Source organism: Gobius niger, assembly GCF_951799975.1.
Source record: "Gobius niger genome assembly, chromosome: 4".
NCBI lineage: Eukaryota > Metazoa > Chordata > Actinopteri > Gobiiformes > Gobiidae > Gobius > Gobius niger.
In genome coordinates, this window is record NC_136855.1 from 3,740,885 (window position 1) to 3,766,755 (window position 25,871).

Genomic DNA, 25,871 nt, shown 5'->3' on the forward strand with positions numbered 1-25,871 from the left:
AAAGTCACATGGGCTGATCGTGTTACGCCAAAAAACAAAAAGTATGGAGTAAAAAGTAGTAAGTTCTCCACAAAAATACAAACTCCACTGAAGCACAGCACAAAATATCTCTTTGAAACTTGTTTTTCTGAAGATTAGACGTGAATATAATAAAAAGCAATTATCCTTACTTTTTCTATTTCTAAGACATTTTATCTGTAAAAACAAGCAAAACACACTTTTGATTGAAGCAACAGGATCTGAATAATGGGCCGAGCCAGATGAACCTTTATGGCGTTTTGGGACATATTTATTATAGATATAAACTGGTTTTGTGGTGAGAAAAAACACTAACAAAAAACAACTTCTCCTCGTTTTTGTCGATTCAACAATAAATCTGGCAAGCACAATGTAACTATTGTATTGGTTTTTTTTGTTTTTTTTTATTGTATTGTACTATAATACAACTGTCTTCTTCTGAAACACTGAAGAGGCACCAAGAGCACCCCACACCCGCAGCACAGTGGAGGAGCTACAGGAAACAAAAACGGGACAAACGCGGAGGTATCCGGGCAAGACTCACAGCCACACAAGTCTTCTATCCTTCTATTTTTCTGGTTAATGTTCGTTCACTGGAGAATAAGGCGGATTTTATTATATAAGATGGGTGAAAGACTTGTGGAGCGGAGGGAGCTGCGCAGGAGTAAGAGGAAGGAGGAGGTGGAGAAGCTGACCAGTGCAGGACACCACGCTCTGAAACGGGGACAAGCCCAGGAGGCGCTGCACCGTTTCAGAGGAGACTGTAGGAAGTACTAATGTTTCCCCCGACCTCAGAAACATGCTGCTCAGGCCGGCCCACAGCGGCTCAGGACGGCCCACAGCGGCTCAGGCCGGCCCACAGCGGCTCAGGACGATCACAACTAGGGCTGAAACGACTAATCGATGAATCGACGACTAATCGATTATTGAAAGAGTCGACAACTATTTTAGTAATCGATTAATCGCTTTCTGGCTCACACAGACTAAAATGGAGCAAAAATGACCCAAAAAATGTAGTATTTTTGATGAAAACCTACTTTGATTTTATATTTAGGGTCTGTAGTGTTTGGTACAATGTAAATTTCATGAATAGAGCCTTAAACAAACATTTCCCTTTAGTTTAGTCCATCAGCACTTCCTTAACCCCTTAACCCCTTAACCCCCGCCTGAACCGAGCACATTTTCCAAAAAAAAATGACCAAAATGTAACAAAAAATGACAAAAATGTGACCAAAAAAAAATTACAAAAAATTGACGAAAAAATTACAAAAAAATTACAAAAAAATTACAAAAAATGACAAAAATTGAATACCCAACAAAAAAATGATGGAAAAAAAATCTGATGACGTGAGGAAAAAGATCCTCTTGGTTCAGGCGGGAGTTAAGAGGTTAAACAGCGCGACTTAAGCAATAATGTGATTAAAAAAAATTGAAAAAAGAAAACTTTACTACACCATTCACAGCCAAGCGATTAATCGATTAATTGTAAAAATGATCGACAGACTAATCGATTACAAAATAATCGTTAGTTGCAGCCCTAATCACCACACCTGAAGGCAATTCAAACCACAAAGAAACACTCACTCACTTATGGGAGCTCACATGTATAAACACACACGGGAGATGTTTTTGAGAAAACCACACCATTCATTTGTTTCCAGGTCAAAGTGTATACGTAAAAACTGTCCCAAAACCTGGACATTGAAAGTCCATTTCTGCACCGTCTCCTCTTGAGCGTCTCCTCTCGGCCCCTCCACTGGGAGCAGGGGGTTTTGGGAAAAAGATAGAAACCCTCATTAACAACATGCTAACAAACCGATGCTTTAGAACAGCTCAGAGCGAGTCTGCTCTTGGTTATGGGCTTTGAAAGTGCGTGTTGCACCTCCACGTTCTGCCTCATAGGTTTACTCAAACCTGTGGGACTGAAGCAAAACACACGGTTTGTTTTTGACCAGGGGACGACATGATCAAAAGCTCCAAAAGTCCATTTGAATGATCTGAGACTGTGGTCCATCGGGGAAAGCAGAGGAGCTTTATATTTGTGTTGTAAATGATTAATACAGCCTGAAACAGTAAGTGGTTCTAAACTGTTAAAGGAAGCCTTTTGTCTGACATAAGAACGTACAGTAGGCCCTCGCAGAGCACCCACCTAAAATAGTTCTGTCACTTTGGGTCCTGACCCACCAGTTGAGAACCACTGCAAAAAGCAGGCAATAGAGTTGGTGTTTGAGCAGAGATTTCCTGAAATGAACAGGCCTCTCTGTGGAGCGTGACTGACCATAGTCCTGGTCCTGGACACACTTCTGAGCCCAGCCCTTGGACACTGCTCTCACTTTCTCTGACAGACTTCTTCAAACCAAGGCAGCAGCCTGCAGTCTGATCACACAGTCCAAACCCGAGCCCATTGTTTGAACTGTCTGATCGGACTCAGTGTAAACACGGGCCTTTTCTTCGGTGTGTTGTTTCTGTTCGCGGTGCTGCGGGCCCTTTAAGAGCACAGCCAGTAATTGTCGAGTCCTCAGCAGTCAGATACCCAGCGCGTCAGTCTGGCGCCAGTGCTATGCAAACTGTATATTATCGGCACTCCTTCACCTAAATAACAAGAGGAGGACCTCCTTGTCAAAGGAAAAGCGCAGCCTCAGAGCGAGCTTCAGTTGGATGATGTGGGAAGTAAATCGTACAGTGTTTAAATCCAAATATAAGGAGTTATGAAAAGCCCATAAACTGGGGCTGACCTGAAAAGCTGATCAAAGTTCGGAGGATTCTTTGCACAGCCCCGGGCAGTCCGCCTAAGGCCCTAAGTCCCTCTCCTGAGGCTAATGTCTGAGTGACCCTGTGGCAGAGTGTGTGTGATGTGTGCGCGCCTCACCTGGCCCGCTCAGCCGGCTGTAGTGGTACGGGTTACAGCACACCTTGGTGCCGAGCGCACTCCCGTGGCTCTGGCAGAAGCACAGAGCTTTGAGCCGGTCCTCGGGCCGCAGGTCGCTCCACCTGAACGTCCTGCACATCACAAAGTGCGGGCCCGGCCGCAGCTCCAGGTCGGGCCCCAGCACGCACTCCCCGGGATCGCCCCCGCGGCTCTCCACGGCCCGCAGGAGGCTCTCCAGACTCGGCTCCGTGAGTCTTTTGAGAAAGGTGTGCGTGTGGTCAGCGCGGTCCAGTCCGGGCTCGTCCAGTGTGGGAGTCCGCAGGCAGCAGTCCCCCAGCAGACAGCACGTCACCCGCCGCTGCACGCACATGGCGCCTGGGTCCGGCTCCTCTCTGTCGCCGCTCTCAGACACATCCCCCGGCTCCGCGTGGGTCACCGGCCGCCGCTCTCCACACGGACCCTCAGCCTGCGTGGCTCCATCCCGCGCGCCGCTGTCACTGACCACACGGCTTCTCCAGAGTCGCCGTACAAGAGACGCACGTTTCGTCTTGAACATAGACAACCTCCACAGTCCTCCGCCCCGTGCTCAGCCCGTGTGCGCGCCGCGGGGGCTCGCAGTGTGATGGGTGTCCCACAGCATAGACACCCCCGTGCTCTGGAGGCTACATGCAGCTCGGCTCCGTGCGGTCTCAGTCAGCGCACAAGTTTAAGAAGCCGCTCCATAACTCCTGCTGACAGTCCCCGCACCATAGCGGATCCGTTTACGCACACACGCCCGTAGTCCTCATCCAAAAGTCAGTCCTCAGCCCGGGGAGCTCCTGTCACGGCACTCGGGAACTCAGGAGTAGTTTAAAAGAGAGCAGCAATGACTCCAGTCTCCACTCCCCCACAGTCCCCTCCGGACACGCACAGAGCCACACACACGCACGTGCATATCTCCACGCGCACAACACTGCACACACTCACACACGCGGGCGCGCAGGAGCTGCGTCAAGGCGCCGCTGCTGACTCTACCAGGGGAGCGGGGCGGTCACAATAAGACTCTGCTCCCTCTTCAGACTGAGGGAACTGTGTCCATCAAATACATCACCAATAAATATCAGTCTGTAGCTGTAGCACGTGGATAGTGAAGAACAACAGCCTGGTCCCAAACATTCTTACCCTCCGACTATTAAGTACCCGGTCTGAGTCTGTTCCGTCTTTACTCTGAAGGCCCACGCGGTGCTTCCTGCGCTGCAGCGGCCTTGACTTGGCTCTCTCTCTCTCTCTCTCCCTCTCTCTCTCTCTCTCTCTCTCTCTCTCTCTCTCTCTCCTCTCTCTCTCTCTCTCTCTCTCTCTCTCTCTCTCTCTCTCTCTCTCTCTCTCTCTCTCTCTCTCTCTCTCTCTCTCTCTCTCTCTCTTTCTCTCTCCCCTTTCTCTCCCCCCTCCTTCTTCATCCCTATCTCTGTCTCTCTCCCTCTCTCCCCCTCTCTCTTCCTCCCTCTCTCTCCCTCGGTCTCTGGGCCTCAGAGAAAGCCGTGGAGCCATTGGTTGCCTCTCGCTGCCATCATGTGCCAGTCTAGACTCATAGGCGGCTGTGGAGCCGCACTGATTGTTGCGCAAACAAGTTTCAAGTTTCTGAACTTGTAACTCTAAAGCATCCTGCTCGGCGCAAACTCTGTCACACACGGTCTGTTTTTGACCTTTGATTTAACCAGGAAAATACTACTAAAGTAAAGAACCTTTTTTGCAGGGAAGTCCCGGCCCCTGAGGGGAACCTATTGTACATGGTTTTAGTGGTAGGGTAAACGTAAACAGGCAGACATGGCGAGAACATGCAAAGTCCACACAGAAACGCCCCCGTTCAGCCAGGGAATCAAACCCAGGACCTTCTGGCACTAACCACTGTGCCACCGTGCGCCACGGCACAAAGGAGGATCTGGGATAACGCACAGGACCTACAAAGGCAACACAGACCAGTCAGGACAATCACTGGTCAAGTTTAACTGAAGTTCATTTTTATTTTAATGAGACTTTGTCGTTCATCCGCACTGGAATGATCCAAACGCCGTGTTCCATTTGATCAACTGTCACATAACCTGGGATTAGTAAGGTCACCATTTCACATTTTGGAGTCAGAGAAAAAATATTGCGATTTTAAGCCCGTCAGGTTCTCCTCCCATCTCCTCAAAATAACTGAAGCTCTGTCAGAGTGACCACCAGGTTCTTGGTCTCCTCCCTGACCAAGGCCCTTCTCCCTGGATCGCTCAGTTTGGACAGGCCCAGGTCTAGAGGTTCTGAACATCTTACATTTACGACAAACCTGTTTCGGAGTCTGCAGACAGTTTAGACTTCAGGGCTTAGTTTCTGCTCTGACATGGTCTGTCAGCTGGACTGGTGGACTCTAGGAGAGACGTAGAAGCATCTCAAGGACGATCAGTGGAAAAAAGAAGCTCCTGAGCTCAGTTTTGAGAGTCAGAGCAAAGGGTCTGTATAGCCTACTTATGCACATGCAATATTTCAGAGTTGTATTTTTTAAAACCTTTGTTAAACATCCTAAAGCCGAGGGCACACGCCGTAGACTGGCCGCAGAGGTTCTTTGTCATGTCAAGCAAACTCTACCAGCACTTACGTTTTCCACGTTGCACGTCGTCTGTTCGGCCAGCATATGTCTGTTGTACGTTTTGTATGAAACTGTTTCCGTATGTCGCACTTGCGGACTCTGTGTGCCACACACGCGCCATTAGAGTGACCAACGCACATTCACATATCTCATGCGTCCTCCATACATGTCGCCAGGCCCACCTTAATATATCCATATATATACATATATTCTTTATTCTTTATTCTTTATTAGGATCCCCATTAGCGCCCACAAGTGGTTGCTAGTCTTCCTGGGGTCCTGGCACAATATAAAATTACAAAACAATTAAAATAGAACACATGAATGTTGCACATTTCATATAATCATACAACCTTATAGGACACATATAACACACGGTGACTATGCTCACATGTACTGAGCTTATATCCTGGCCTGCCAGACACTCCTCCTTTCTGTTCAAAAGAAGAAGAGTCTGGACAGCTCCTCGCAGCCTATCATTTCACGATTTTACCCACATCGGTCCAATCACGCACCGAGAGGCGGGACTTCATTGCCCCAAGAGGCGGAAGCCGCCACCACACTCGACCAAAACATTAAAGATGGCGTGCGCGGTGAGTGACACAATGTTTTATTCTGCTCTTTCGTCTTTTAAATCATAAAAAAAAAATGTAATCCCTAAAACCGGAGCAAGAAACAGCGTTCGAAGCGTTCCTCGTACATAAGGACGTTTTTGAAAAGTCTTCCTGCCGCTTGTTGCTGCGACGCGTTGCTCTGATTGGTTGATGCCGTCTGTCAATCACGCCCACCGGTAAATCGTTGAAATTAGGCTTTCTCCCAGACTATATGTCTTTGAAATATCTATGAGAAAGCATGTAATTTGGCAGGACAGGCAAGGCTTAAACAGGACCCTGCTACTGGAAAAGGCTGACTTATCTCTGTTTTGCCTCCCAAAAAGTTTGCAGGCAAAGCAAAATGCATTTCCACTTTGTGGGGAGTAGCAGAGCCACTCTCCATGTAATTCTCCCCATTTATGAAATATTCTGGCTTTTGAACTGGCATTCTGAAGCAGACACATCAGCGTTCTTATTTTGGCAGCGTTCTGGTCCCATTTTGGCCCAATATGCAATATGCAATAATTCTTAATTCTGATAGGCCCTTGACTATGGTAGGCCCCCTGGGCTCCAGCCCCTGCTTGCCCGTTGGATAAGGTGGCTCTAACTTCGCTATATACAGTAAAGCTTAAGGCCATTTGTACAAAGTTTTTGCAATATGCCAAGGGGAAGAGGGAAGGTGAGAGAGAACAGGTGTCAGAGAGGGAGCAGAGAGAAAGGTGTTATACACTGCTCACAAAAACTTAGGGCACACTCAAAAAACACATCCTAGATGTGTCAATCAATTCGATTTTTTGAAAATCTATTAATTATTATTCATAGTGTAGGGCAATGTGTTGAGAACAAAATAACATAAGAATGATAAATGGAAATCAAATTCTCAGCCCCTGGAGGTCTGGATCCAAAATTATAGTCAAAATCAAAGTGACAAATCAGGTCACTGGTTGATCCAAATTCTGTAGAAATTCCTCCAAACGAGTCTGTATCATCCTCAGTCGTGTGTGTGGCCTCCACGTGCCAATGTGTAAAAATAGTGAATACATTATATACACTGCTCACAAAAACTTAGGGCACACTCAAAAAACACATCCTAGATGTCAATCAATTCTATTTTTAGGATGAAAATCTTTATTCATAGTGTAGGGCAATGTGTTGAGAACAAAATAACATAAGAATGATAAATGGAAATCAAATTCTCAGTGTGTGTGGCCTCCACGTGCCTGAATGCACTCCCTAAAACGCCTGGGCATGCTCCTGATGAGACCACGGATGTCCTCCTGAGGGATCTCCTCCCAGACCTGGATTAGAGCATCAGTCAGCTCCTGGACAGTCTGTGGTGCGACGTGGCGTTGATGGATGGACCGAGACATGATGTCCCAGATGTGCTCTATTGGATTTAAGTCTGGGGAACGGGCAGGCCAGTCCATAACATCAGTACCTTCATCATGCAGGACCTGCTGACACACTCTTGCCACATGTGGCCTGGCATTATCAGGCATCAGAAGGAACCCAGGGCCCACAGCACCAGCATATGGTCTTACAATAGGTCTGAGGATCTCATCCCGGTCCCCAATGCCAGTCAGGGAACCTCTGGCTCGCACATGGAGGGCTGTGCGGCCCTCCAATGAAATGCCTCCCCAGACCATCACTGACCCACCACCAAACCGGTCATGCTGGATGATGTTGCAGCAGCAGAACGTTCTCCAGGGCGTCTCCAGACTCTGTCACGTCTGTCACATGTGCTCAGGGAGAACCTGCTCTCATCCGTGAAGAGCACAGGGCACCATTGGCCAATCTGCCAATCGCTGTGTTCTCGGGCAAATGCCAATCGGGCTGCACGGTGTTGGGCAGTAAGCACCGGCCCAACGCCCTCATACCACCCTCATACCCCCCTCATGGAGTCGGTTTCTGACCGTTTGAGGACCAACATGCACATTTGTGGCCCTCTGGAGGTCATTTTGTAGGGCTCGGGCAGTGCTTCTCCTGTTTCTCCGTGCACAAATGAGCAGATAGCGGTCCTGCTGCTGGGTTGTTGACCTCGGTCGCCCCCCCCCCAGGTCTCCTGGTGTACTGGCCTGTCTCCTGGTATCTCCTCCAGGCTCTGGACACTGCGCTGGGAGACACAGCAAACCTTCTTGCCACAGCACGAATGGACGTGCCATTTTGGATGAGCATCACTCCCTGAGCAACTTCTGTGGGTTGTAGATGCTCCTCATGATACCTCTAGTGGTGAGAACACTGGACAAATGCAAAAGTGTTCCAAAAATACGGTACAAAGGATGAAGACGGGGAAATGGTCTGTGGTCACCACCTGCAAAACCATTCCTCTTTTGGAGTGATCTTGCTAATTGCCTCTCATTTCCACCTGTTGTCTGTTTAATTTCCACAACACCAAGTGAAATTGATTCACAATAAGCGTGGCTTCCTAACTGGACAGTCTGATATCCCAGAAATTTGACTAACTAAGTTACATTGTGTTTTTTGAGTGTGCCCGAAGTTTTTGTGAGCAGTGTACATAGTGTGACGTATAGCATCAATTCACCAAAGGTGTTTGGATCCATGTGAATGGATGACTATGACATGTCGTCACCGTGTGTCATACTGCCCAAACGTATGTAAGTATTGTACATAAGGACGAAATATATAGGCTATACCCCTCCAAATGGCCGGGTAGTCTCTGCAGCAAATGCATGGCATTAGTACACAACTGCACACGTGCAGATTGATGTGCAGTGCAAACCTCATACGAAGCACGCCTGGAGCCCTCGATCAATGCGGGTCGGTCTTACACCCTCCAAGCACTGGCTGTACGAATGAAGCGACAGCCGTACGTCCGAGCAGCCTCCGTGTGACGCACGTTGACTTAAAAGTTATATGTTGGGTGTGCGGTGATGTGAACGCCGCAACTATGTTCTCCACAAACAAAAAATAAACGCAGCGATTTGGGAAACGCCAAAAATCTCATGGTCAAAAAGTCATATGACCGGTTGTGACCTGGGCATGAAAAACTTTGTCATTATGGGGTACTGTGTGTAGATTGATGAGGAAAAAAAACAACACAAATTTAATCAATTTTGGAGTGAGACTATTAAAAGTGTAGCGTGTAGACTTTGACTATCCACTGTGGACACGCACTGAAGCCAGTCTGAATGAGTGGCTTCTATAGATGGGACTTAAAGAACCAGGATCATAGGTTTGAATGTCATTGTCAGTGAAAGGTACAGTTACTATTTAGGAATATTTCTCTGGTGCAATAGTGCAACATGAAACACTAACTAGTATTACAATGTGGGCGTTCTGCTCTCCCCAAAATCTTATCCGATGGACAGGGGAGCGACTGATTTTTGCGTTGCATTATGGGTTATTGTCCCCATCACAACTTCCAGATTTGTCTGCCAGCGTGTCTTTGTTTGCTCTGCTCGCTGTCATCTACTTCTAGCAAAGTAAAAAAGTTGTGTAGCTGACATTTATGGTGCAGACTTTGCCAACAGTCTATGGTTCTGACTCCCTATGTTCACTGCCTTTAGCGGACACTCAGTCACACACTGCCCTACTCTTCAGTCTCCCGCCTGGCTCGTGATAAGCATCCCTCAGATTATCTCTCTCTGCCCAATACAGCTTCATCTGCATTTTCAACGTGAGAACATCCAGCCATGTCAATAAATAAGCAATGCCCGCTGAGACACCATTGCTGTAGTACCTCCATATCGCCGCTGGTCGCCCATTGAAAAGCATTGGACTTTAGACACGTCAAAAACAACTTTAAAGCCTGGTCCCATTTTTTTTGGAACTATCTAGAGCTAGATATTCCTCCTGTGATTACGCTGGGTTAGGTACAATTAAGGGGACCAGGCTGGTTCTCGTAAGAACAATTTTAGAAATCTCGTACTTAATGAGGGTCGGACTGTTAGCATTGGAGCAGCGCGAGCTACACGTCACGCAAGGGCCGAGTCTACAGTGAAGATCCCGCCCTTATGCCCTTTTTAGGAACATGCTTCGTCAGAGCTGGAGAGGGGGAGTCTGTAAATCCGCCATAATTCCCCCACGAGCGTGGTCATTATGGTAAACGGGGAGGAGTGAACAGAAGCTGTCCATTATACTATATACAGTCTATGTAAATAAGTCCTTAGCCGAAAGGTTAACACCTGGGGTAAGCTGCTAGCTAAATTAGCTTCTAGCTCGCATCAATCCTGTAAAACAACTAGCCTTGTTTTATGCACTAACAACATCAATAAAGCCTTAAAGATGATCACACACTGAGCTGGACTTGTTGATTTTGTTGTTTATTTCTCACATTTAATGAATCGGTCAGCACCCGGAGCTAACTAGCTAATCAGCAGCCTGCAGCTAGCTCTCATCGATCCGTTGAACACAGATATTATGAACTAATCATGTCAATAAAGCCAGCAACTTTATAAAGCAGTCTTTAAGATGATCTGAGTCGGGCTTGATGCATTATTGCGGACTTTTCATCAACAATGAGCTGTAGGCGATTGTAACAAGCTAACGGGGCTAACCTGGAATAACCATTGTCCACTGCCACGAATAACTGCCCTGTATTCAAGCGTATGGGCGGGATATAGGCTTTAAAGACTGGGGAGATCTTTGCGTATCATGGGGGTAAGATCCGTTGAGATATTACGTGTGACGTCACAAGAGTCCCGCCTGTTGGAGGCCTTCCCAATTCACTCAAGCGCGTTATTAAGTTGCTGTGTATGGGGGTTAGGTTAGCTATCTTTTGCACAAGGGTGCAAGTGTTCTATTTATGGCTGTTCAAACTCGCAGATCGCAGAAGGCAATGGCAATGGCCAAAATCCAACAGGACTAAACCATTTCCGTGTTAATTTGTTTGAGGAAAACGTGTCTCAGGGAAAACAGCAGAAAAAAGCTTTTTGTTCACCTTATATATTTGGGATCTACAGTTTAAAGGCTGGTTCATCAAAGGCAGTTGCATGTCTTACCATGTCTGTGAGGTAATATGATCTATCTATCTATCTATCTATCTATCTATCTATCTATCTATCTATCTATCTATCTATCTATCTATCTATCTATCTATCTATCTATCCATCCATCCATCCATCCATCCATCCATCCATCCATCCATCCATCCATCCATCCATCCATCCATCCATCCATCCATCCATCCATCCATCCATCCATCCATCCATCCATCTATCCAAGATAAGATAAGATAAGATAAGATAAGATGGTACTTTATTGATCTCACAGATGGAGAAATTGCATTCGATGAGAGAGCATCCGGCAGCAGCACCCATTCAGTGCGCACCACTCTTTTTTTTTTTTTCTTTGGTGAAAGATCGTTGTGTCGCGGCCGCCATCTTCACTGTTTTGGTCACAGGAGGAGCACTGGTTGATGGGAAATCCGTAGACGATGACCACGGCGGTGGAGCTCTGTTCTTGGCCACACAGGTGTAGTTGGCCGTGTCGGACAGACGCGCCTGCTTGATGATCAGGTTGATGATCATAGCACATGATTCTGACGTCATACCATGCCAAGGTGGCGCTAGATCCTATGACAGTAAAAACATGAATAAGCTATAAACTAGTTAAATAACTTTTCAAAAACATTCACAAATCAGGAAGCCGCTGCATTCTGTAGCTAATCTGTCACAAACCCATTTATGAACTGGGTATAGACATCAAGACCTTTGTAGCTCTTCAGTTCTTCCTTTGTGTACTTGCTAGGTGTCCACAGTAAGTAATTTACAATGCCAGTGTAAGCTACAGGTGGTAATATGGACACATCACTGGTCAAACTTCAGTTTCATAAGGGTCAATGCAACTTCATTATATTATCATATCGTGATCGTTCTGTTTCACCAAGTCTGTTTTTATAACCCACACTGTCAAACTGTGCTTTTGCCTTCGTTTTCTGCCATCAAATACACGGTATAAAAGAAAACACAAGCAAATTTGACCTATAATTAACATAATTTGAGTTTGAGACCTCCAACATGGCGGACGCGGCACTTCCGGTCATACATTTTCCGGTGCGTGAAATATCTCATAGGACATGGCTGTAGCAAAGAGCCCCAAAAGGGCAGTTATTTTTCAGGCATGAGCTCCTTCCAAAATGTGGCTACAGTCTGACCGCAGGATGCTCTCAACAGGAAGTGGTGTCATCTTTTGACCACAGCCGCTCAGTGGATGAAATTTTGGGAGAGCAGAACACCCAAATTAGTAAAGCTGATGAAGCTATCAGGGCATGCGAAGACTGACCATCAACTGGTTCTTTTATAGAATCCATCCATCGTCTTCCACTTGTCCGTTGCCGGGTCGTGGGGGCAGCCGTTGGAGCTGCCCAAATTTCACATTGCACCAGCCCCTATGGCTCCCCCTGCAGGTGGTGGGTCCACAGAAGGACGGCCTCATGATTCTAACCTGTTGGTCTCTCATAAGGGGCTTCTGAACTGCTCTTTTTCTGACCCGTTAACTAGGACCTGTTTGCCTCTCCGTACCAGGGGCACTCCCAGGATCATTCAGGTGCTCAAACCCCTCCACCTTGTTAAGGTAGCGGTTCGAGAAGGGGTTTCAGTATATAAACATGTAAATTAAAACAATAGGCTATATCTGTGTCTGGTTATTCAACGAGGTCGATGTTTAATGAATGACAAAGACCATGTAGACAGTAAGTGTAAAATACTTCAATAAAAATAAACGTGCAGCTCCTGTCACACGACACGACACGATGGGTCAGTCATGTTTAGGTTTAAGTCGTCCTTTTGTCTGTGATTCCTGCTGTGGCTTTTATTCTGCCTATGCATGTTAGTGTTGATATCCGGTGTCGATACTTAGCATTGAGATGTGGATGTACTGGTGTCAGCCTGACAGGAGGATAGTGTCATCATGTGGAATCACAAGGACAATGGATGAATGCGACCAGGCTCTTCAGACTGAAGCCGCATTACAACAGATCAGATACATCATTTCATTTTATTATTTAAACCGCCCCAGGTAACCCTGGAGTTTTAGCTCACCTCCTAGGGCGTTGACTTTGACAATTAAAGGTTGTAAGATCGGTTCCAACACTTCTCTTTTCACATCACACACATACGCTGGGCTTTTACATCTCCACTGTCAGCTTTGAGTTATCCAAATGACAAATACACTGCTCACAAAAACTTAGGGCACACTCAAAAACACAATGTAACTCTAATATCTGGGATGTCAGACTGTCCAGTTAGGAAGCCACGCTTATTGTGAATCAATTTCACTTGGTGTTGTGGAAATTAAACAGACAACAGGTGGAAATGAGAGGCAATTAGCAAGATCAGTCCAAAAGAGGAATGGTTTTGCAGGTGGTGACCACAGACCATTTCCCTGTCTTCGTTCTTTTTACCGTATTTTTGAAACACTTTTGCATTTGTCCAGTGTTCTCACCTCTAGAGGTATCATGAGGAGCATCTACAACCCACAGAAGTCGCTCAGGGAGTGATGCTCATCCAAAATGGCACGTCCATTCGTGCTGTGGCAAGAAGGTTTGCTGTGTCTCCCAGCGCAGTGTCCAGAGCATGGAGGAGATACCAGGAGACAGGCCAGTACACCAGGAGACCTGGGGGGGGGGCGACCGAGGTCAACAACAAAGCAGCAGGACCGCTATCTGCTCATTTGTGCACGGAGAAACAGGAGAAGCACTGCCCGAGCCCTACAAAATGACCTCCAGAGGGCCACAAATGTGCATGTTGGTCCTCAAACGGTCAGAAACCGACTCCGTGAGGGTGGTATGAGGGCGTTGGGCCGGTGCTTACTGCCCAACACCGTGCAGCCCGATTGGCATTTGCCCGAGAACACAGTAAGTGACAGACGTGACAGAGTCTGGAGACGCCCTGGAGAACGTTCTGCTGCTGCAACATCATCAGCATGACCGGTTTGGTGGTGGGTCAGTGATGGTCTGGGGAGGCATTTCATTGGAGGGCCGCACAGCCCTCCATGTGCGAGCCAGAGGTTCCCTGACTGGCATTGGGGACCGGGATGAGATCCTCAGACCTATTGTAAGACCATATGCTGGTGCTGTGGGCCCTGGGTTCCTTCTGATGCCTGATAATGCCAGGCCACATGTGGCAAGAGTGTGTCAGCAGGTCCTGCATGATGAAGGTATTGATGTTATGGACTGGCCTGCCCGTTCCCCAGACTTAAATCCAATAGAGCACATCTGGGACATCATGTCTCGGTCCATCCATCAACGCCACGTCGCACCACAGACTGTCCAGGAGCTGACTGATGCTCTAATCCAGGTCTGGGAGGAGATCCCTCAGGAGGACATCCGTGGTCTCATCAGGAGCATGCCCAGGTGTTGTAGTGAATGCATTCAGGCACGTGGAGGCCACACACACACTGAGAATTTGATTTCCATTTATCATTCTTATGTTATTTTGTTCTCAACACATTGCCCTACACAATGAATAAAGATTTTCATCCTAAAAATCGAATTGATTGACATCTAGGATGTGTTTTTTGAGTATGCCCTAAGTTTTTGTGAGCAGTGTATATAATGTATTCACTATTTTTATACATTGGTCTTTCTTTCTTTCTTTCTTTCTTTCTTTCTTTCTTTCTTTCTTTCTTTCTTTCTTTCTTTCTTTCTTTCTTTCTTTCTTTCTTTCTTTCTTTCTAATTTCTGAGTCAGTTCTGTGTGGAATAATAGGCTCTCCCTGCTTTCTGCTGCAGCTCAGTTACAGCCTGTGGGCCAGGAATAGTGCAACTGTGAGAGTCCATTTTATCCATTTTCGGACGGCCCAAAATCACAGCGGCCCACTGGGAAACGTCCTGACTCTCCCCATTACCCAGCATGCCTATGGGTACATCCTATTCAGGCGCACCTACGGAACTGTCCTGGGTTGTTCAGGTCGTCATGAACGGCAGGTCGGACACGGGGTCGCTTTAGCTTGTGTGTTTTGTAAACGGGGGTCAAAGGTTAAGTGAACTGTATTATGTTAAAGTGGCTCTCTCTCCTCTGCTCTGGAGCCGGTTAGCGCTGCCGCCGGTGGCCCAGTGCTTGTACACAGATGTTTGCAGGAGCCGTTGTCCTGACAGGCACTGCAGGCCCCGCCCAGCTTTGGCTAACTGCTAATTACATGAGTCAGAGCGGATGAGACGCTAACCCTCGCTCTCATTATCTTCTGTAAGCATTAAGATAAACACAGGACGGGCTGACTGGTAATGGCAGTGTGTCAGCAGTCGAAAATGTTCTGTTCGCTGGAATGAGACCATCTGACACACAGTGATGCACTGACGCACAAAGAGTGCAGGAATAATGACAGCGACATGTTCACACTTCTTTACTCTCACTGGGGGCAAGCTACGTCTGAAGCCACAGTTGCCCTGGGGCTGATAGACAAGGATGTGGCTGCCATTCACGATCAGCAAAGAGTAGCTAAAAGATGTACTCAAGTAAGAGTAACTTAACTTTGTAGTGACCAAAATGACAACTCAAGTGAGAGTAAAAATGTACCTGTGGAAACTACTTGTATAGTACTTTAGTACTGAGTAGGGAGTAACTGTTTGAGGGTAAAAGTTTGATTTTAAGATTCAGTCGAAGAGCAAAAATCTATATGCGGACTCTATATACGGAGTCTATATACAGACTCTATATACGGAGTCTATATAGCATATGAAGCATAAAAAACATGAAACACAAACTTTCCTGTGTCACATGAGCAACTACTGTAGATACTGATTGAAATGTCAAGTAGAAAAGTATCATATGGTAAAACTCTACTCTAAGAAGTACAATTACTTCATCAGACACACAAGATTGTCAGTGTCTTGCTCATGGACACAGCAACTGTACACGACAATTAGTAATCTGGCCTAAGAGGGCAGACTTTATATATAGACTCCGTATATAGAGTCCGTATATAAAATCCATATATAGAGTCCGTATATAGACTCCGTATATAGAGTCCGTATATAGAGTCCGTATATAGACTCCGTATATAGACTCCGTATATAGAATCCGTATATAGACTCTGTATATAGACTCCGTATATAGAGTCCGTATATAGAGTCCGTATATAGACTCCGTATATAGACTCCGTATATAGAATCCGTATATAGACTCTGTATATAGACTCCGTATATAGAGTCCGTATATAGAGTCCGTATATAGACTCTGTATATAGAGTCCGTATATAGACTCTGTATATAGAGTCCGTATATAGAGTCCGTATATAGACTCTGTATATAGAGTCCGTATATAGACTCTGTATATAGAGTCCGTATATAGAGTCCGTATATAGACTCTGTATATAGAGTCCGTATATAGACTCTGTATATAGAGTCCGTATATAGACTCTGTATATAGACTCCGTATATAGAGTCCGTATATAGACTCTGTATATAGACTCCGTATATAGACTCTGTATATAGAGTCCGTATATAGACTCTGTATATAGACTCCGTATATAGAGTCCGTATATAGAGTCCGTATATAGACTCTGTATATAGAGTCCGTATATAGACTCTGTATATAGAGTCCGTATATAGACTCTGTATATAGACTCCGTATATAGAGTCCGTATATAGACTCTGTATATAGACTCCGTATATAGACTCTGTATATAGAGTCCGTATATAGACTCTGTATATAGACTCCGTATATAGAGTCCATATATAGACTCTGTATATAGACTCCGTATATAGAGTCCGTATATAGACTCTGTATATAGACTCTGTATATAGAGTCCGTATATAGACTCCGTATATAGACTCCGTATATAGACTCCGTATAGAGTCCGTATATAGAGTCCGTATATAGAGTCCGTATATAGAGTCCGTATATAGACTCTGTATATAGAGTCCGTATATAGACTCCGTATATAGAGTCCATATATAGACTCTGTATATAGACTCCGTATATAGAGTCCATATATAGACTCTGTATATAGACTCCGTATATAGAGTCCGTATATAGACTCTGTATATAGACTCCGTACATAGACTCTGTATAGAAACATGGCTGCACCAATCTGTGCTTCACTTCATGTAATGACGCCTGTGTAACTGAACACATTAATGTTTAGCTGCAGACCCGGAGCCGAGACAAATCTACCGTGAAAAGCGAATTCACATTGATAGTGCGCCCTCTGCTGGCAAAGACAGATTTACGACGGTATTTAGCTCATGTTTTACAGTTGTATCGTTGGGATTATTTTGTGTAATTTCGAATGTGTTGACATGTAACTTAGTTCAGGCTACATGTACTATTATTTGGGTTATTTTATTACATTAAAACTGTATGTTTTACTCCTTTCATTGTATTTTGTAGGACAGAGCCTTCATTTGTTCATTTGTTCAACAAGGGACAGAGACAATATTTTGGAACAAAATCACATTTTTATTGAGGTAACGGCTATTGCTGTAATCAGTAAAGAAAGAAGAGAAATCATAGGGTTAATAATGTTTCAGATGCAATAACTAAGTAAAAAATAACATACCGTCAGGGTCTTCCCTGTTTCCTAAATTCAGCAGCATCTTTCTGTCAACTTCACTAAAACAAAAGATCAACACTGATGTCATTAATGTGTAAAAATCAAATGTTGTAATTCTGGGCTAATAATGATAATAATGATAACAATAATCATAATAATAATACTAATAATAATTATAATACTACAGTCAAATCTAGTCTGGAATGACATATACATGCAACAATGTGCCATTAATAATGGTGGCATAACTTTTTGTAAAATTTTATTTGTCCTTTATTTATCCAGGATAAAACTCATTGAGATTAAAACTCTCAAGAGTGTCCTGGCCAAGATTCTTTAAAATTAAAATAAGCAGTCATTTGCCACAGAAAGTAAAAGGTACCCGTAATAGCCTACCTCATTATGAATAAATTATATATTAACTTTACAGCCTGAAAGCATCTTTTGGGTAGCATGTAACTGGGATTATTTATTGTTTTTACTCATTTACAACTAGCATAAACGCTATCTTAAGCAGAAAATGAATGTGTCATGTTAGCTTTATCAAACAACAGAAGCATCTACGATTTCAAAATTGGTTCATAAGAAATCAAAAAAATGAAGTAACTCAGTTAAAGTCTACTCACGTACGTTGAGTTGATCAAATCAATCTTCCCAAGACCTAATACCGTCGTATATCCGTCTTTACCAGCAGAGGGCGCACTATCACGGAGGATTCGCTTCACGGTATTTCTGTCTCTGCTCCGGGTCTGCAGCTTTCCCCAACTCACTGAACATGGCTGCGTCTTCTCTGGGGGCGCAGGCAGGTCATGTTTTTGAAATGTTTGGAAAAGTTCCTGCATACTCTGATAATTACAGCCGCTGAACAGTAGGCCGTTTGTTGGATTGTTGGTGTGACGCAATGTTGTCATAAATCTTGTCCTGATGTCTGTTCGTGTTGTAATGTTACTGAAGAGCTGTGAGGTGCCCGAGGCCGTACATGAAACACTGCCTTTACGCAAACCGAGGTGTTCAAAGCACCGCCCGGTTCTTCTGCCGACAGCGCAGCATCGGAACCACGTGAGGTTAATACCTATATACCTATATATATACAGTATATATACAGTATATATACCTATACACCAACAACGCCAAACCACTGATAAATACACAGGCAGAATTTTTTTCAATGGCAACTTCTCTCTCACATATGACTGATCATCCTAAAGGTCAAAGGGTCAAATGACTACTTCCAATGACGCTAATCTTAAAAACAGCGAGTGACAAACTCATTTACTGCAGTCCAGTCCACATCGTTGTTGCCAGTGGAGCTGCACAAATGACATGGACATTGACAGCGGTCTTAGCGAGCCTCTGGACTTACTCGCTCAGGGGTAAACGTGGCTGGAATAGGGCTCAACACTTGGTCCAGCTTCGTCAACAAAGTGTTGGACTTAGACATTGAATTGCTCCAATACAAACAATAGCAGCAGTGCTTTGTTGTCACCATTATTCTGTGGTTACTGATACGGAAAGGCTAGTTGATTATAGTGAGTTTGTCCGAACATAATGAGATATGCAGCATGTGCGGTCAGTCGAGCTATTTTTGGCACAGGCAGGAAACCAGACACAGACCTGTTAGTGCCCTACAGGGAGCTACAGACACGCCCACACTGGTCAAAACCCACCCACACTGGTACAGACACACCCACACTGGTACAGACACGCCCACACTAGCCCAGACACACCCTCACCGGTACAGACACGCCCACACTGGCCCAGACACACACACACACCTGCCCAGACACGCCCACACTGGTCAAAACACACCCACACTGGTACAGACACACCCACACTGGTCAAAACAAGCCCACACTGGTCCAGACACACCCACACTGGTCAAAACAAGCCCACACCGGCCCAGACACACCCTCACCGGTACAGACAAGCCCACACTGGCCCAGACACATACACACACCTGCCCAGACACGCCCAGTCGCCCACACTGGTCAAAACATACCCACACTGGTACAGACACACCCACACTGGTCCAGACACACCCACACCGGCCCAGACACACCCTCATCGGTACAGACACGCCCACACCGGCCCAGACACACACCCACACCGGCCCAGACAAGCCCACACTGGCCCAGACACACACACACACACCTGCCCAGACATGCCCACACTGGTCCAGACACACCCACACCGGCCCAGACATGCCCACACTGGTCCAGACACACACACACCGGCCCAGACATGCCCACACCGGCCCTGACACACCCACACCGGCCCAGACATGCCCACACCAGCCCTGACACACCCACACCGGCCCAGACATGCCCACACCAGCCCTGACACACCCACACTGGCCCAGACACACCCACACCGGCCCAGACACACCCACACCGGCCCAGACAAGCCCACACTGGCCCAGACACATACACACACACCTGCCCAGACACACCCACACCGGCCCAGACACACCCACACCTGCCCAGACACACCCACACACACCGGCCCTGACACACCCACACCAGCCCAGACACACCCACACCAGCCCAGACATGCCCACACCGGCCCAGACACACCCACACACACCTGCCCAGACACGCCCACACCGGCCCTGACACACTCACACCGGCCCTGACACACCCACACCGGCCCAGACACGCCCACACCGGCCCTGACACACCCACACCGGCCCTGACACACCCACACCGGCCCAGACATGCCCACACCGGTCCAGACACACCCACACCGGCCCAGACACGCCCACACTGGTCCAGACACACCCACACCGGCCCTGACACACCCACACCGGCCCAGACACGCCCACACTGGTCCAGACACACCCACACCGGCCCAGACACACCCACACCGGCCCAGACACGCTCACACTGGTCCAGACACGCCCACACTGGTCCAGATACGGCCACATATATATCACAATAGGCTCGTTCGAGATGAGTTTTACAGCCGACTGCAGACGCACGGTGCCGGTTAGATTTCTGTCGATCTTGCTCCAGAGGCTCTGATGTCACGGGCGGCACGTGGGGCACGTGGGGCACGTGGGGGCACTTGATCAGCTGCTGCATCTCTCCAAAGGTGCAGCGGCTCCACGGCCCCGTGCATGATGGGAAAACGCCCACCTGTCCGCGGCTCACGCTCAGGTGATTGGATACGAGTCTGCTGTAATCAGAAACGTGCTCCTCGCCCCCTCCCCTCTCCTCTTTAGATCTGAACAAATAAACCATGACTCAAACTACTAAAGTTATGTATCGTCCCCTAAAACAGAGCTCATGTCTGATTCTTTTACAGAACAAACTCATGATTTAAAATATTTGATCTCATAAACTTGAACAAACGGGAAAGTTTTCTCTGATGATGAAATGAACGTGATGTCTGAACGAGACGCTGGTGATCTGAGGCCGCTCTCGTCGTTCTCTGCATGTGGAGCGGTCGGATGTTTGTTTTTTATTTTATTCATTTATTTGAGCATACATTTTGCTCAAAAGGAGTGGGCCGAAGCAAGAAGCTTATGAGCGCCTACCCCCAACTCGAAATGATAAAACATTTCATTTCACAAAAGTACAATCAAGGTAAACAAAACAACAAGGAACAATAGCAAAAAAGATGAAGAACTCGTTACCTTTCAGAACAGCTTATTATCGCAAACCAAACTCACAACCACTGTTTGAACTCTTCACATGTTAACAGAACGAAACACTACTACAAGAACGCTCTTGTTTCCTGTAAGATCCCTACAAAGCAAGTAACAAAGCGACCATTCATATATTTCTTTCAAATGTTTACCAATGCCAAATATCACCCACACTCACTTGTTTTTGTGACATAAGGGCACATTAATACACACATTATACCATGCTCAGCACAATATTAATCTATGTGCATTTTTATTGTATTATTATTATTGTGTTATCTTGCTTTGTATAACATCTCAACAATGTCACTAAATGATCTTTGATTTTAAAACTAATGAGTTTGTGTGGTCCAAAAACCCAGCTTTATGAATCACTCGGACAGCTCTTTTGTGCAGCATTAATATTGGTTTTACTGTGGTTTTGGGTACTACCCCATACCATGGTCTTTTTCCTCCGCCCTCGTTGCGTCGGCTGCTCTCGATCATCCAGGCGAGCCACAACCGCATCTCAGATTAGCCTATTGTTTGCATTATTTGACGTTTTGTCAGTTGGATTACATCACTAAAAAAACAATCTGACTTACACTCGAAGTGTAGGTCATCAATTAGTTTTTGAAATTCTATTTGTATTATTATAATTAGATCACCATTTTTTATTTCAATGAATATACTGTATAAAAGAAAATATGTTACTTGAGTAAATACGTACAATTGTTAAATATAAAAGGTGACTCATTGGTGTGAGGGTTCTCTTATTGCAGGGGTGTCCAAACTTTTTTCATGGGGGGCCGCATACTGAAGCGTACACAGGGTGAAGGGCCATAGATCGGTGGTTAGTGCCGCAAAACCTTTGACTAGCAGAGGTTTAAATTGCGCCCCACACCTTCATTTATGCTCAAAACCTTCATGCCAGCTCTGTCTCACAGTAAAAGGTTAGTTGTTTGGTTAGAATTGTGTAGAATTATTACATTTCAAATAAAAAGGACTATCTCTGATGATGTGTCCTGATTCAGCAAGAAGGCAGAGGGCCACCAAAAATTGGTCTGAGGGCCGCATTTGGCCCCTGGGCCGCACTTTGGACACCCCTGTCTTATTGGTTTAGTAACAGATGTTTTAATGCGACATAACAAATATCTGACTGGTGTATGTTCACATTGTATGGGATAAACATAATGCTTGTGAAATATGTTCAAAACCTTTACCACAGAATGTTGGACCTTATTTGTGAGGAACCTCCTAAACTTGTGTGGATGCGAGTGGATCCGCTGACCTCTCAGTGGGCTCTTCAAAGCAGGGCAGAACCTTAGTGCCCTCACACTTCCTGTTTGGTCTGGCCTCTGCAGTGTGAAAGACCTGCAGCGGAAAAACGGCTCCACTGGCCGGACTGTATCTCTCTGACAATCCGCTACTGAAGCCGTTTATCGTCCTCTGATAATGACACGACCAGCAGAGCGTCCCGCCAGACAGACGGGAGACAGGAGCTTCAAACAGTCAGGGGAGAATACAGAACAGAAGAAAGAGGAAACTCGGGTCATTATCTTTAATTGTGTTGGAGAATCAAATGATGACATTTCTGATCAGTTGTGGAAAGGCGTGTGTGTAACTGTCCTCATCACAAAAGCTCTTGAATGATAAAATAATAAAATGAGGCGGCTTCTCAGAGAATCCATCTGTCAAGAAATGTCCCCAATATCCGCTCAGTTTAAAAAAAAACAAAAAAACATAAAAACCAAAGTGAGCTTGACAAGGGGAGTCTGGGGCTATTTGTCACACTTTTTATTCCAGAGTTCACTGCTCATCGACAAAAAGTCCCACAAGAGTCAGACCTGCATTAAATAAAAGCTTCAACACTTGACTTAAAGTGAACCTTACTTCCTTTTTCTGTCATATTCAGAGAAATAGTTATTAACCATCAAACACTAGAACATCAGCTGTGATAATGTGTCCCATGTGGGGTTGGTTGTCACTATTGTTTTTTTTTAGAGTTTTTGGTGCTAACATGGAATATGATAAACCTTTGGAACCAACAAAATAAGTATTAAAACAGTTGAAATGGAATGCCAGATGTGTCATTAGCATTCATGATGAACCAACCCCTCAGTTGGTGTGACAACTAACCCCTCAATCTGTGAGTCAACGCCTCAGTCAGCGCGACAACCAACCCCCCACTTTACGAACAATGTAAGCTAGCAAATGGCTTTAGCAGGTGTCTATTGTAAATGGCAGTGGTTCCCAAAGTTGGGGTCGGGACCTCCTGGGGGGGTCGTGGGACACAGAAGTGGGGGTTGCAAGAGGATTTTGAAACCTTTTTTTTTTTTTGACATTTCTGACAGTGAATTTGGATTGAAAAGTTTGGGAACCCCTGAGTTTATGACAAAAGGAAAGCTCTCGCTACAAAAATAACTAAACATGACCAAACCCAGATATTAAAGTTTGGAAAAAGACAGAAAAACAATCTCATGATGTCTAAATGAGAAATACCAATACACATGCAGTATAAAAGTACCAGTACACAGCGCCCTCTAGTGTGGCTATAAAAGCAATGTGAACGTGTATCCAGCGTGACAAATGGCCCTCATCTCCCCTATGTTTTTTTTGCAAAGATTAAACATAACTTTTTTCACAATACAATGTTCTCATGTAATAGGAATGACCAATAGCCCTTTACATCATCAAACCTCAGGATATTTCTCGACACAGTGCAGACTCCACATACTGTACCTGAAGTCATATTGTGTGTCGTAATCGTTTGGATGTTTCTTTTCTACTTGAAGTGCTCCTTATGTCACAGGCTTTCTGCTGGGAATGAAAAGTCATGAAATTATTTCTGCCAAAATCAACAAAAGCATTACAAAGCATTCAATTGGTTTCAAACTGGCATTAAATCTAAATTTATGGGAAAATGATGGCATCGATGATACTTAGTGCGTATTAAACACTTGATGTATAAGATACTTCTGCAGGAGACGTCAGTGTTTATTAAGAAGGATTTTGTAATGTGTAGAAAGGCTCATGAGGAGTAACTGGAGCTGAAAGTAGAAATGTAATGTCCGTATAAATAAATGCAGAGGTCCCCTGGTTGGGAAACAGTTTCCCAAGGTGTCAAGGCTAAAGCGCAGAAAGAAGTTCCCGACTAATAAATAGAAGCACTAAAGCCTGTACTCCCAGTGTTGTCAGTGTTGTTGATCTCCAGTCCAGGGCCGGGTCCAGGCAGACTCATTGCCCTGTGATCATGTAATACAAGTCTAATGCATATGGTTGGCAACATCTGAGCATCTACACCTCAATAAAAAGAAGTCATTGATGCCTGGTTAAAAGGACAGTTTTATTGAGAAATCTTTCATAATTCATTGATAATATTATAAACCTCTGTCCTCCAGATCTGTTATCCTCCTGAATGAACTGTGTCCGTTACAAACTTCTGCTCCTCCTCCATAAACATTTGAAGATTGAAAAAAGGATAGTCACACTTACTAACTACACCTTATTCATTCTTATTGATGAATTAACACTGAAATCCTCATGAACAAGTGTGACTAATACTTTACAGTTAATGCCTAACATCAAATGAATTGTTCTACACATACTTCACTTATTCATTGTTAAGTAGTTAATAAGTGTTAGTCACACTTAAGATGAATCAAGTATTAACTCATCATTTACAAAGCCTTAATAAGGTGTAGTTATTATAAAGGATGATTTCCCTCTTGTGACAAAGGAAAGTGTTTCAAGCACCAGTCGTCTGCACTGGACTGTTGGTGTGTCCACATATTTATTGTTGAATCTACAGACTAGAATATTTTGCTCGATGCCCCAGTTTGACCAGTGGATGCCTGGGAGGCCGATGATATATTCATTTTAAAGTAGGACTGGGCGATAGACAAAAAAAGGATATCTCAATACTTGTGGGGACTCTCAATGATGAAGCGATACTTTTGCAAACATCGAAATTTACATCCGTTTGTCGCTACATTTCTTAACATTGGAGATAAACTCGATATTGTAAATTTGCATATGTTCCAAACCGCTGCTTCAATATCATTTTGCAGACGATATATTTGAAATAGAGCTGGGTAATCAAGATAAGACATCTGAGATTGTTAAATACCATTAAAATGCCACCCGTATTTTTTCAGAAGCTCTGGCCACCCACAGGGTCATTTTAGGATTCCCTCCACAGAGTTGACTCAATTTGAAAATAAAAACTTTTGGCACTGTTATCATACAACAGCAAAACCCGCAAGCATGAAACAAATGACCTTCCACGAGCAGAAGCAGAAGCATCAGGGCCCGACTGATATGGAGATGTGGACTACAGACGGCTGATCCGGTTTATTCATCTTTTTTCCCCCTTCCCGTACAGCCCATTGTCAAACATTCACCCCTATAGCAACGTTTCAATCATAGAAATAAATGTTTCACTTCAATACTGTACAGAAAGGTTTTAGAATGTCCAACTGCTCCAAGTCCGGGATCTCCAACCACATTTATCAAATAACTTTGCAAACAATTAAATAACAGTAAAGAACAAACAATAAACTCATGTGATTTCCTTTAATTGTGTTGAAATATCCTCTGAACTCCACCTTAGTCGCATATTTACTGGCAGGCCCATATATCAGGCGAATATTTGGGTATTTTACAATATCAGCTATCGGCTGATCTAAAGCTGAAAAAAGCCTTTATCTCC

The 25,871-nt window shown here is 45.1% G+C and overlaps 2 protein-coding genes across 2 annotated transcripts in view; both read right to left on the reverse strand.

The window, feature by feature from the left end:
• The window catches only part of LOC306962075 (mothers against decapentaplegic homolog 6-like), a 54,051-nt gene extending 50,252 nt beyond the window's left edge, over window positions 1-3,799 (reverse strand). Inside the window, exon 1 of the mRNA XM_079555117.1 lies at window positions 2,888-3,799. Within this exon, the coding sequence (XP_079411243.1) occupies window positions 2,888-3,443 (556 nt within the window). The 5' untranslated portion in view covers window positions 3,444-3,799. The remainder of the gene's footprint in view (window positions 1-2,887) is intronic.
• Window positions 1-25,871, reverse strand: part of tmem208 (transmembrane protein 208) — a 381,758-nt gene that overhangs the window by 349,887 nt on the left and 6,000 nt on the right. The window lies entirely within an intron of this gene.